The following is a 14,693-nucleotide window of genomic DNA, read 5'->3' as shown; positions in this document are numbered from 1 at the left end:
CGCAGGCTCTCTAGCGCGGCTGTTTTACGCTCCTGCGTCTGACAGGTGAATAAGTATCCAGTATTTATCCTGTAGGCGGATTAGACACAAAATTCATCATCTTTGAATCAGAATTGATTGTAAAAGTTGGCTTCGCTCTTCAGCCAAATCGAAATGTGGGCACCGTCTAAACCAAACTTCTCTTGGCTACGGGGAAAAAAAAAGCATGGATTTATTCATTGCTTCTTTTTTTGCTCGTTCATTCTCCTATGCGTCCTTCTGACATTTAAACACGAGCCAAGAATTATCATCCGGTCTTTGGTAGCGACTGGAAGATCGGCTCATTGTAGCGACTCGATTCTTTGAATCATCAAAATGAACAAAGCTTTTTTTTTTTTTCTGTAATCAGAAAGAAAATGTAACATTCCCATAATTCTTGTAACAGTGTCAGATTCGGACCAAGAACCTGATCTGCGTAGCGTTCTCTAACTCCTAGCATGTGACTTTACTTCTTTAAATCTTCGGCTGAGTAAATATTAAGTGCACAAATCTTCCATGTTATTCCGGATGATCAGTTTTCATTCATCATGTAATGTTTTGGCCCATTTGGGTCCTTGTTCAATCCTTCATCATTTCCACTTTGGATCAATTCACTTTACTCTGGTTGTTTTCTCCGCTGGCTTCCTGGAGTGGTCTGGTTTACAGCAAAACCGTTTAATGTTTATGCTGTAAGAAGGGACGAGCATCGGGACTCCTCTGTGTACTGGCATGTTAGCGTTGGAACGAACTCGCGATGGTTCGTTCTCCTGACTGCCGAATCGCTGGCTGTTATTCAATACGTACCGAATGAAGTCCCATCTGTTTATTAAGCACTCAACTGAATACTAATTATGCACTTAGCAAAAAAAAAAAAAAAACCAGCACTTATTTGCAAATGAATGCACTTATGAATCAACAGTGAATCCCATCTTTGCTATGATGTTTTAGGATTCGGAGTTGTTGGGTTTTTTTTTCTTTTCGTGTAAAAGCTTCAACGCATCTTGCTAACTAGCTTACCATGCTAAATGCAAATTTGAAAAAAAAAAATATTTTTCTACCCCTGGAAAAATTATGTTTAAAGTAGCAAAATGATGTACAAATTACAGCCGAGATCCCTCGTGTCTGTGCCGACTGTAGTATCAGCCACTGCGCATCACCTGATCCCACCACTCACTCGGTCACGTGACTTTCTGTACCTGGTTTCATGTTTCGGGGTTATTTTGCACCCTATGCACAGTCTCGGGTTTGTCTTGCCGTTGTGGAAGGTGTTGTTTTCCACAGTCCTTGACTTCGTTAACGGGTTGAAGAATTAAAAACGAATAATAAAAAAGAATTGGCAATGTTTAAAACTCTATCACTTAACCGTCCTGACCCTTAACCCATTTATATTTCTTTTACATTTACCCTTTCCAGGAGCAACTGAGCTGTTTTGCTCAAGGGCCCAGCAGTGGCAGCTGGGGTGCTGGGATTTGAAGTCCTGCTGCTGCCTAAAAACTAACCCATTATCCTATTCTAACCCTAACTTAATCAATAATCCCTCATCTCCCCCTACCCCCATTACCCTATCCCTAAGCGCTTACCCTCAACTCTATATCTATTATACCCTCAACCCTCCCCTATCCTAACCCCATTACCCTATCCTAACCCTTATACCCTTAACCCTCCCTTTACCCTAACCCCATCAAACCTTATCCCCTTAATGTTCCCCCTCTAATAATCCATTTTACTTGTACTACCCCTAACCCTTAACCCTAACATTACACCATTACCAAATCCTAACCCCTTACCCTTAACTCTTACTCTGTCTAACCCCCATAACCTTAACACTCCCCCTATCCTAACCCCTTTAACCTATACCAACCCCTTACCCTTAACTCTTACTAACTCTCTAACCCTCCCCCTATACTAACCCCTTACCGTTAACCATCCCCCTATCTTAACCCCATTCAACCTTATCCTCTTACCTTTCAGCCTATTCTAACTACTTTACCCTGCCTGACCCCTTAACTTAACCACCCCCCCATCCCAACCCTATAACCTTAATCTAACTTCTCCCCTTAATCCTAACCCACTCACCCTTAACCCCTTCCCTTATTCTAAACCCATACTTTTAACCCTCCCTTATCCCAACCCTATCCATATCCCCTAACCCTTAAACCTAATCCCTAAACCCAACCTCTTACTGCTAAATCAATTCTAGTGTATTTTATTGGCAATAAACTATATACTATAACTACATACAGTACAGTACACAGTGAATGCATTCATTCAGGACCTACACAAAACAACACAAATGAACCCAAGATCACACAAAAACTTAGACCAATAAGACTTGTTTCCTCATTCTTTAAAAAAGGTCTGTAGACCTTTTTTTTTTTGTCTCTCTATATATAATTTGCTGCTTTTGTTCCCCTGAAAGTGAATTATCATCAAACACAATGGGCCTGGACAGAACGCCTAAAAACCCATTGATCAAAATCGTATTATCGCTAAAACGGCTATTTTTCGACATTTTCAGGGATGTCCGAGGAAGTTTTTTTGTGATGAATATGCTCTTTATTCTTAATGCTCATCTTCTTTCTCCTGCTTTGCCCTATTAGTCAAATATCTCTTTGCTTTCTCATGCTTGGCTCACCACCACCACCACTCCAGTTCTCCATCAAGTCAATCTTCTGTCCTTCGGAAAACACTGATGATGAAAGTTGTTTTTTAAACAAAAAGGGTGGACATGACCTTAGTGTTCAAAGCATTGAATTCGAAGGTTGTGAGTCTTGAGACGTGCCAAGCTGCTGCTTCTGGGCCCCTGAACAAGGCCCTTAGCTGTGCAGTTGTATGCTCGTGTTGGAAGAAGTGTCCACTGTCTCTCTTTGAGACCAGAATTTCCACCGAGTTACAAATTCATTTGATTTAATCGCATTTTGATGAGAATAGATGCACCGAGCGACTCATCACATGCTCCATTGCCCTTCCATTTGGTTTCAATAATAATCACCGAAACCCAAACCAACCCATTAAACAGCACTGTGCAGAACGTCTCCGCTCGAGTGAGTGTGCTTTGTGAGCCATGTGACATTTTATAAATATCGTATGTTGCAGACGTTCACAGGGAACTCGGACTCCGACTCAGTGGTCCAGCACAAGCTCCTGCACTCCATCAGGACTCGATTTCTGCGCCTTTTGCCCCTGGAAGGAAACCCCACCGGAGGAGTCGGCCTCAGACTGGAGATCTATGGCTGCAGTTACAGTAAGAAACTCCACACACACACACACACACACACACACACACACACACACACACTGAATATCGGCATCTTTTGCACAGAAAAGGATTAAATCTGTTAAATAAATCTAATCCCTCATTTGCTTATTTAATAAAATGCATTTTTATGCATTCAAATAAATTTATTTATTTAATTAATACATTTTTTTATTCAGTTTTTTTATTTTTGTCTCTTCTTTCTTTCTTTCTTTCCTTCTGTCTGTCTGTCTGTCTAGTTGTCTTTCTTTCTTTCTTTCTTTCTTTCACTCTCTTTCTTTCACTCTCTTTCTTTCACTCTTTCTTTCTTTCACTCTTTCTTTCACTCTTTCTTTTGCTCAAACAAATATAAAAACTAAAGATTTTTTTTTCTCTCTCACACACCTGGCGAATTCACAGCTCCATTCCAAGAAGCGTTTTTTCGAGTCGTACTAATAAATCAGAAAATCGGGTATCGTATATTTTTCAGGTAGTGCACCTGCACTGGCGTGAGATCCAACAAAAGAAACTTCAACTAATATAAAGTTTTACTGTGTTCTTTTGTTGTTTTTCTTCCCCCTCACCTCTCAGATGTGGTTATTTTTTCCCCAGAGTCTGATGTGGCGGATTTTGATGGACACAGCGCTCTGCTGTACCGCTTTAATCAGAAATCGACGAGCACTGTGAAGAACGTGATCTCGGTGCGCTTCCGGAGCAGGCAAGCCGACGGAGTTCTGATCCATGGAGAGGGCCAGAGAGGAGATTACATCACCCTGGAGCTCCAGAGAGGAAGACTTGCACTGCATCTTAACTTGGGTATGATTTAAAAAAAAAATGTAAAAAGAGAGGGAGAGATGGATAGAAGGGGGGGTATATATAAAGATATAGGGAGGGAAAGGTGGACAGATATTGTACAATAAAGGATGAAGGGTTGATGAAGGAGAGAGGAAAAGGAAATGAGAGGGAAAATGAAAAGCATGGATTACGGAAGTTGTGTGAACAAACGATGGAAAGAGTTTGGACTTGTGGTGTGAATGAGTGCAGGAGGCGTGGCTTAATAAATGAAGGTAGAGGAGTAATAAAGAAGGGGGTGTGGGTTAAAATAAATCTTAGTCTGGTTAATAAATTAGGTTGGAGTTAATAAATGACAGAGGCGGGGTATTAAAAGGGGTGGAGCTTAATACATGAAGGGAGAGGGTATTCAAAAAAGGGAGTGGGGCTTAATAAATGAAGGCAGGGGTAAATTAAAGGCAGGCGGGGATTAATAAATGAAGGGAGAGGGGTTAATAAAAAAAGAGTGCAGGGCTTAAATGAATGGAGATGGGTATTAAGAGGGGGTGGGGCTCATGGATAAAGAGAGAAGGGTTAATAAAAGAAGTGGGTGGGGTTTAAAGAATAAAGTGGATGGAGCGTAATAAAGGCAGCAGAGATGCCTGGAAGTAAAGTGATTGGGGAAAAGGGTCAGGGAATCGTTAGCTGTTTACCGTGACACGAGGCCGAGGTGCTCGCACGTTCACGTTTTCGACAGCCGTTGCTATAGCAACTCTTCCTCGAACACACGCCGCTGTCCAAACATGCCTGTCCTCGCCGGTCCTCTCTGTGCATCTGTGACCTTTCTCACATGGAACCACACGAGGTTCTGTCTGAACCTTTCACACATTTTAACGTCAAATCCGCTTTCTAACGAGGTCTTATGGGCCACGAAATATTATTCTTGCATGATCTTTTTTTTCATGTTGGGCTGCTGATAAACATAAAAATTAGCAAACAAAAGCGAAAAAAAAAAAAAAAAAAACAAGCAGGCAGTGATGATTTGATACTTCGGCAGCCGAACCTTCACTATAATTGTCTCTCTGCTGGTGCCATTATTTATAATTTTGCTTGTGGCTTGTAGCAGGCAGAGGAGTGGCAATAAATATTATACCCAGTGGCGGGCCGTGCATTTGGTACCTGGGCCTTCAGTGGGGACGAACCCAAATTAATCCACCACTATCATGTAGCAATTATAGAAACCATCAATACAATACAAGAACGCAATATAACGTGTTGCATTACAGATATTTCACATATGGAGGTTGAGGTCTTGCTTTAGTAAAATGGTAAAAACTCCAAACCTCTACACAACACCCACAACTGTGCACCTTCATCATCTGGAGCAGTTTAGAATCAGTATTTGTCGAAAAACATGAAGAAAAGAAAAAAAAACATTCATCTATCTGTCTCTCCACCCATTCATCAATCCATCTATCTGTTTGTATGATCTATAAAACCATTTGTCCACTCGTTTCTTTATCCTTCCATCTCTTTACCCATCCATCTGTTTACCCATCCATCTTCATTGATCCAAACCATTCATCCATCCATTTATTGATCTATCCAGCTGTACAGCCATCTGACTTATCCATTCATCAGCACATCCATTTATTTGCTAATCTATTCATTCACTCATCGAACAATCTATTTGCCTGTTCACCTATTCATCATTTTAAACAGGCTGCTTCAGTAGAACCTCTGTATCCCTTTGTCCATCATATCCGTGTCTTGGTTTTCAGCTTTTAGAGCCACAAAACTTTTTGCAGTTCCAGGTGTACGTTTGGGGGCATGGAACACATCCCTTTTGGACAAAGGACTAAGGTACTCAGCAGTGCTAGCATGCTAGCCATAAATGCTAAAACTATTGCAGTAGGTTATGATTAGTTACGGCCTCTGACGCGATCCTTCAATATTCTTACCAGACGGCGAGCTGAAGAGCGATTTCGTTATCTGCGAGGTTGCAAATTAAAGGTCGCATTAGAACACGAGGATTTCAGGATTTCATAAATAATTGCTGACGTCCAGTCAAAGCGCTCCTAGTTTTCCTCAGCTTGGTGACTGATCCCGTCTTTGTCTTTCTTGTTCTCTTTAACCGCAGACGACGCAAAACCGCAGTCCAGCGCTAGACACACTTCGGTGGTGATGGGCAGCCTGCTGGATGACCATCTCTGGCATTCCGTCCTCATCGAGCGCTTCAACAAGCAGGTGAACTTCACGGTGGACAAAGGCACACAGCATTTTCGCACGCAGGGTCAGGAGGACTCTCTGGAGGTAGACTATGAGGTGAGGACCACCATCACACCAAAGTCCACCAGATTGAATCTAATCTTTATGATCTGGACCAAGCAAGAACAGTGGGTTGGTCAATTGTCTCCAATTATTGTTCACATTTCTACCACCAGTTATGTATTAGTGTGGAAAAATTGGCTAGATAACATCTCCATATCTGTGAGTGCCGTTAATAATATCTTCATATAATAATTTGGATGCATTTCCAGTATCCATAGTCACGTTTTTTTTTTTTTTTTCTTCATTTAAATCATTTTGTACTGATGAGGAAAAAAACATGGTAATTAAGTCTAAAATAAGACATTCAACACTACTAAATAAAAAAAAGAAATAAATTAATTTGATTATACTGACTGGTTAAACTTTTTTTTTTGTCGCAGCTGTTTGACTACATTCATGTAAGACACAGGGAAGTGGAAAAACTCATAAAAAAAAATCTGCATTCCTTTGTAGCATGTGACGGGGGAGTGTTAATTTGTGAGAAAGAAAACCACATTTCATATTCTAAGATTTAAACGGCGGGAGTGCGGCGTGCGGCTTGTCCTTTATTATTCCTCCATTTGCCTCGTCGTTATTTATAGATTGTTCACGTTTACTTGCTAAATGCTAGATGGGTAACGGGTACAAGTTTGAATGGAAGCTAATGAATTTTCTGGTTTTTTGAAAAGATTGATTTTAATTTTATTTAACCAAAAGATTATTGTTTCAGTCCAGTAACTATATAAAGAGTGATGTTTGGAGTCGTAGTGAAAACTAGTTCATTCATATGGCCATCCAAAAATCTATACATTGATCCAACTATCAAACCATTTATTCACCCACCTACACGTCTGTCTGTCCACTTATTCATCCATTCATCAAACCATCCATCCATCCATTCATCCCTTCCCCATCTGTCTGTCCATCCATCCATGCATCCATTAATCCGTTTATATAACCACCTGTTCATCTGTTTATCCAGATTTCTATCAATCATTCTACCAATTATTAATTTGCCCGCCTACCCATCTGTCCATCCATCCATCCATCTATCCATCTAGCTATTTGGTAATATAGGCATCTGTTAGCCATTTATTTATTCACCCAATTATTTGTATGTTTATTTATCCACCTGTCCATTTATTCATTTATCCATATTTCTATGTATCTATCAATCCTTTAAATCATTCATTTACCCATTTACCCATCCATCTGTCTGTCCATCAAACCATTCATTTACCACCTATCCATCTTTCTGTCTGTTTATTAATTTATATGCCAATCTATCCATCCATTTATTCAATTAAATATCTGTTTATCTGTCTAGCCATCTATCTATCCATGTACCGGTCATTTTATTCATTTACCCAATTAACTCTGTTTATTTGTTCATCTATTCTTTCACTTTCTGTATATCCATTCATCCATCCAGCCGGGCAGCCAGCCAGACCTGCATCCATATATATCCATTTACCCATTTCGTCTGTCTGTTCATCCTTTCATACGTTTGTTTGTTTATTTATTCATCTACTTATTTGCCCGTCTCTCCGTCCATCATTGGTTCTATCCTACTTTAGAACTGTATATTGTCTAATTGCTCCTACTTTATTGATCGAAGGTATGTGGGTCCAAACAGTAAGCATCACTCGGAAACTGCATGCGCCTTGTTTATAACTAATTACCGCTCTTATTTTTATTGACCTCCTGCCGCAATTATTTTCCATCCATCTCACAAGTTAAATGAAACACATTGCACATGCTGCCTTTTAAATAAAGCCAATTAAGTGTTATTTAGTTGCAAGCCGCCGCGGCGTTAAACTGGCCAGATGAAAGCCGTCAGTCATTTGCCGTCTGCCACCGTGTGACTGAACGACTCCGATCAGACATGAGAACAGGCTCGCTTTTGTAACAGGATTGCAGAGCATAGGAACAAAAACTCACTGACATTTTAAACAGCGCTCCAGTGTCGGAGCTCCGCTCGCAATTTCTAAAGCACTTCGGCGACACTGTTACTTATCGATTCCATTTAAACTGCAATCAACTGGAAGGAAGAGGAAACCTCGTAAAAGTAAAGCAAGGTCTTTTCTCTCACCATTCGAGAAAATTAGTGTGTATATATAAGAAATTGTACAAACATGTAAGAGGTGATGATCTTAAGGCTGATGAAATAGCCTTCCTTCATCCATCCATCCATCATGCTCATTTGGCTGTTTATCGATCCATCCATTCATTGTTGTTTATATCCCATATCAAATGATTTGATAGATAAATAGAAGGATGGATGGATGAACAAAAACAGACATGAATGAATAAATGGCTGGAAGGCTGGTTGGATAGATAAAATATCATAACATAAAATGGATGGATTTATGGACAAAAACAGGAGTGAGTGAATAAATGGCTGTAAGGACAAAAAGATGGACAGATGGAAGGACAGACAGACGGCTAATTTACTGAATGATTAAAATGACATGCACATAGATAGATGGATTGCCACCGGTTCATCAAAACATATGTCTGTATGGTAATCCATTCATCATCCATCTATTGACTTATTCGACCATATGTTCATCCATCCATCCATATATTTATACATCCATCATGTAATATTGATTCCATTGCATTTATTTGAATCTATCAATTCTTTCATTTATTCATCCACACGTCTCTCTTGCAGCTATTCATACATCCTTCCATCCATTTATTTATCCTTATATCTGTCTATACTTTTATTGACCCCATGTGTCTGTCTATCCATTTTTCCATAAATCCCCCCATCCATCCTTACATTTCTTTTTTTTTTGTCCCACATATGTCTATCTAACCTATCCATCTATAAAAAAAAAAAAATTTATCGGTCTATCGAATTATTTATCTTTTCATCCATAGTTCCACCATCCATTTATTCTTGCAATTGTCTCCTTTTATTTACCAACATATCGATCTGTCCATCCAACCTATTCATATATCTTTTTAACCATTTATACATCTGTCTATCCACTTATTTATTCATCTATCTACCCATACACCCATCTATCCATTCAATTGTCCATTCATTCATCTCTCCATCCATTTATCCATCTTTGTATATACATCCATGCAACCGTTTGTCACTCCATCCATCCAGCTATATTTATATCCTACTTAGTATCTGTGATTGTTCACAGGGAAGTAGGAAAAAAGAAAAGCATTAACAGCGTCCTTGTCTTCAGTAAGTGCTCCAAAATGTATTCTCCGAAAATAAAGGAGTGATTGTAATTCAGAAGAGGACTCTTGGCCTTTGAATGTTCCACGAAGGATGCATGAAAAGCAACTAGAAAACTGCAGTCAAAGCAGTAGCTGGTAACAGCAGCACCACCGGCATTTCTTTCCCGTCTACATAAAATACTGCGATTTACAGCTTTGCCGCATTTCATTTCTTTGTTTGTTTGCGTTTTCTTTACATTCTTGAGGTCCGAAAAAAATAGATCTCATGCCCCTAAGTCGAAATGCATCAGCGCGTTTTTATAAAAACTCATCACTTTTCCACTCAGCCTTGGGAATTAATTGCTAATTCGTTTAATTACTCCTAGTATGTTGAATTCTTATCAACCCTTTCATACAAAAGTTATTTAAAATCGTATCATTTTTAAGGTACATTTTAGACTTTATGGACTGTAATTGAATTAAATCTAAAAAAATTACAAAATTAATAAAAAAGTCCTGCCTGTAATTAGAGAACATTTTTAATTTAAGATTTATTTTGTGATAGCTAACAAATGAATTGATCGAGTTCTGACATTCACAGTGTGTGGAAGTTACACAAAGCTAGCGATCTTTAGACCGTTTTTTTTAATAAACAATAGATAAACGAATTTCTGAGGTAAATTCTGAAGCAATTTCTGAGGTAAATTCTAAAGAAATCCACTCAGATTGAAATCTGAATGGATTTCTTTAGAATTTACCTTAGAAATTGCTTCATTTCTTGAGATTTATATTCATCACATATGGACCAAAGTATTAGGACACCGTATTTTTCCAGTCATGTGTGGTTCTTCTCCTAAACGGTTACCACAGAGATACACAATTGTATAGAACAACCCTCTGCCCTTTTATTGGCCCACATATTTGTCTGTCTATCCAACCTATCCATTAATTCATGCATCCATTTATACATCCATCCATTTTTCTATCTGTCTATCCACTTATTAATCCATCCATTCAACCATCGATCTTCTCATTTATCAATCTATCCATCCATTTATCCTTCAACTTTTCATCAGTCTGTACACTCATTTATCCATCCATCCAACCTATCCATTTCTCCATTTATTTATTCATCTGTCTGCCCCTTTTATTGACCAACATATCTGTCCATCCAACCTATCCATTAATCCATCTTTTATCAAATTATTTATTCATTCATCTGTCCATCCATTTATCTATCCATCCCTCTATTTATACATTCATGCACTCATTTGTCACTCCATCCATCCAGCCATGTTCAAAGGGAAGTTGGAAAAAAAAGGACAACATATTAATCATTATCAGCATACATGCAGCATAAAAGCATACATCTAATGACCTGGTGTTCAAAAAAACTTGGACCTCTGCTTGTAGCTTTTGTGTTTAGCATCTTGCTTTGGTGTGTGTGTGTGTGTGTGTGTTTATCTACTCAAGCTTAGTTTCGGAGGAATCCCTCTACCAGGCAAACCCGGGACTTTCCTGAGGGAGAACTTCCACGGCTGCTTGGAGAACCTGTACTACAACGGAGTGAACATCATCGACATGGCGAAGAGACGCAAGCCGCAGATCTACACTGTAGTAAGCTGCTAGGCCTTTAGCCGCTAGCATGGTGTCAAGTCTGCTAGGCCGTTAGCTGCTAATCGCTGTTGTCATAGCAACTCGTTTTGGTTTTTGTGGCGTTTGTTGGAAATGTGTCAATGCGAGTCGTTACAGTTACTCATGGAGGTACACACATTTCTGCTTAATTACAGTGAGAGATTGTCCTGTCACTATGTCAAGTTGATTTGCGTGTGTGTGTGTGTGTGTGTGTGTGTGCATGCGTGAAAGAGAGATGACAGAGGTGACACTTGCTATGTGCATGTAACTGTAAAAGTGGCCTTTCTGTATCTAATTAACAGGAATGAAGCAAGTGCACTCTCTCTCTCTCTCTCTCTTTTTTATCTCATCATCTTTTTCCCTCTCTCTCTTCCTTGAGGTTGTAAAATATCTGAGTACTATTTTGATCTCTTTTTTACTCTCCCCCTGTAGTTCTCTTCCCTTCTTTTTTCTACTCTCTCTTTCACTCCTTCTCTCTCTGTCTCTCATCCCTGATTCTCCATCATTATCCCAGAGTCTCAATAATTATCATTCCAGAGTCTCGATAATCATCATTCCATAGTCTCCATCACCATCATCCCTGAGTCACCATCATCACAGATTCTCAATAATCATCCCTGGGTTTCCGTCATCCTTCCAGAGTCTCCATCATCACATCATCCCTGCACTGAGACTTAAACTGCAGCCTCACTGACCACCTCAGCTCTTTCATTTCTTCTTATTGTCTTACTTCACTCCCACACTCCCATCGATCTTCTGTCTGCCTTCACATGAGATTCCTTTGAAGCGTTTTCACTTTATAACTGTATCTCAGCGGGGACGGATTTATTACTCTCTTCACCACACACCTTGCTTTATTACCTCTTACTGTGTTTATTAGGAACACCAGCACTCCAAAGGCTGCTTGATTAGGAACACATTTGGTGTTCCTAATAAAGTGGCTATCAGTGTTTCTAATAGTGTCGGTTTTCCTAATAACGTGTCCGCCCGTGTTTCTAATAAAATGGCCATAAGTGCTCTCATAATTTGGAGATTTTTTTTAGGAACATCTGAATTTATTAGGAACACCTTGGTGGCCATTTTATTAGGAACGTAAGCCAAATTATTCGGAACGCCCCAGCGGCCATTTCATTAGGAACACCTTGGTAGCCATTTAATTACGAATGCCCCAGCAGCCAGTTTATGAGGAACGATGGGAAAATTATTAGGAATTATTAGGTGGCTAATTCATGAGGAATTATTTTTATTAGGAATGGCCCAGCGGGCATTTTATTAGGAACGCTCCGGTCGCCAGTATATTAGAAATGCTTATGGCGCTTATTAAATTTCTTTCTCTGTTCTTTTTCCATAACAGGGCAATGTGACTTTCTCCTGCTCCGAGTCGCAGCCAGTGTCCGTGACGTTTCTAAGCGCCACCAGGAGTTTTCTGGTTTTTCCGAGCGACTTCGCAGCGGACGTTCTGTCCTTACGCCTCCAGTTGCGCACCTGGATTCGGGACGGCCGTCTGCTTACCGTCCCGCTGAGTCAGGACCCAAAGTCGTCATCTCTCATCCTGCAGATCAGCGATGGGGTTCTGCTGCTTGTCTTGAGAAGGTTCCTACAAGACACTGCTCAAATTAGCACCGGTGAGAGTAAAATTCGTTTAGCTACACGGATGCAATTTGTTTCGTTTGAAACCTGAGAGTGATTCAAAATCAAACAAAATAACAGCAAATGTGATCTCGGTGATTTCTGAAATCTGCCTCAACCCCGATTCTTCATTCTTTTTCTGACCACTGGAGGCATCATTGGCAAAAATGTGACTAATCCATCTTCAGTCATAGGTTACATATAATGTGTGTATTTTCTGTGCATCAGTTTCAAGTGTGTGTGACGGACAGTGGCATTCGGTGGCACTAGAGCTTAAAGGTCACCAGGTCTATCTAACCGTCGACAATCAGAAGCCATTGCTCATGGAGATCCCTCATCTCATCACCAGCTTGCAGAAAACAATGGTTGTATTTGGAGGTAAGACATAAGTGTTACTTTCATGGACCAGCCGTTACATTAAAACCACTCGGTAATGAAGTGAATAATGTCGATTAACTCGTTACCATGGTTCCTGTTGAGGGGTGAGATAAACCATGTAGCAAGTGAACAGTCAGTTCTTGAAGGTGATGTTTTATGCTGAAATATGGGCACGTGTAAGGATCTGAGCTAATTTGAGGACGTGCCTGGTATGCAACGGTTAGAACCTACCAAAAGTGCCCCATGATTTTAGCTGTTTTGGTGATAAGGTGTTTTTATTTGTACTTTGAAATCGGCTCAAACGTCGAAACGCCACCCTCTCTATCAACCAGCTTCCACCCGGTTCGCTCGCAATCGATTTTGCACACACAAATGCAACCGTATTGATAAACAATTCCAAACCGACCTCGTCTTTGACAAATTGCGTGACCTATCGGCTTCTGGAACCGGAAGGAGTTATAAATCAACGCGCTGCGTTTTGTTCGACGCGAAAGAGAACGTTTTCCGTGGAGCTGCTCCCTTACATTATTTATTTATTTATTTACAAATTTGTTTGTTTATTTTATTTTATAACATTTTATTTATGCCGCTTAGGCAGTAGGTAAAGAGAGAATTATTTATTTGATTGATTGATTAATTTTATTGTATTTGAATTGTTCAGCCAATGCAGCAGCTTAAAAGAAAATCTTCTCTCCAGTTCTTTAGCTCATTCGTTAGTTAAATAATTTTTTTACATACATATGGGCGTGGCTATATAGTCATCTATTTTGTTTTATTTTATATTAACTAATTGAGCAGCTAAAAATCATTTAGAAATAGAAAAATGTATTTAATGAATTAGGTCATTTTATTTATGTAGCCAAGGAAGCAGCTAAATGTACATTGAATAGAATTAATGAGAAATCTTTTTTTTTTTTAATAAATTATTTTTTTATTCTTTTATTTTTCCCCCAATGATTAATGCACAGCATTGCCGGAGCCAGGGATTCAATTATACTCTTTTCGTCTCACTTTTTTTTTTTTTTTTTTTTTACGAATGCTGAAAAACATTATCATATAGACATGTTCAAGGTTCTCCTAGTTTAATATTTGAGAAATTATTTCAGTCTTTTAAAAGTGCAATTACGAGTGCAATTATGAGTGGGGTGGCCAGTTGGGTGGCGATTGGGGTGGCCAGTGGGGTGGCCAGTGGGGTGGCTGTGTTTGTCCATGGTGGCCCACCCCATTGCTCTGCTCCTGGGTAACTGTAATATTGTTATTACAATGCAAAACTGCTCTTCTTCCAATTTACAATATGTCTTTCATTTTTTTGTCGTTTCTTTTCAAAGCAAATTTAAACCTTTTTTTAAATCCAAATGCTTTGATCCTTACAAAGAAAATACATTTACTGTCGCAAATAAATTAAAGCTGCTTTATGTAATCTTTCTCCGACTTCCGCTGTCAGAGCGAAATCCTCTAAATCCCTGCGCTTGGGAAAAATGTCAGTGTGATTCAGCTAATATTTGCATTTGTCTTTTTTTTTTTTTTTTTT

At 39.4% G+C, this 14,693-nt stretch overlaps 2 protein-coding genes across 5 annotated transcripts in view; one reads left to right on the top strand and one right to left on the bottom strand.

Annotated features, from left to right (window-relative positions):
* slc4a10a (solute carrier family 4 member 10a) overlaps nt 1-14,693 on the bottom strand; it is a 352,554-nt gene that overhangs the window by 7,881 nt on the left and 329,980 nt on the right. The window lies entirely within an intron of this gene.
* The window catches only part of cntnap5l (contactin associated protein family member 5 like), a 131,174-nt gene that overhangs the window by 84,323 nt on the left and 32,158 nt on the right, over nt 1-14,693 (top strand). For all 4 annotated transcript variants that reach the window (XM_083557756.1, XM_083557755.1, XM_083557754.1 and 1 more), the window contains 6 exons: nt 3,115-3,262; nt 3,866-4,069; nt 6,165-6,349; nt 10,994-11,137; nt 12,510-12,780; nt 13,013-13,162. In XM_083557756.1, the coding sequence (XP_083413882.1) occupies nt 3,115-3,262; nt 3,866-4,069; nt 6,165-6,349; nt 10,994-11,137; nt 12,510-12,780; nt 13,013-13,162 (1,102 nt within the window). The remainder of the gene's footprint in view (nt 1-3,114; nt 3,263-3,865; nt 4,070-6,164; nt 6,350-10,993; nt 11,138-12,509; nt 12,781-13,012; nt 13,163-14,693) is intronic.

Source organism: Silurus aristotelis (assembly GCF_946808225.1).
Source record: "Silurus aristotelis genome assembly, chromosome: 13".
Lineage (NCBI taxonomy): Eukaryota > Metazoa > Chordata > Actinopteri > Siluriformes > Siluridae > Silurus > Silurus aristotelis.
This window is presented reverse-complemented; position numbering and strand designations above follow the sequence as displayed.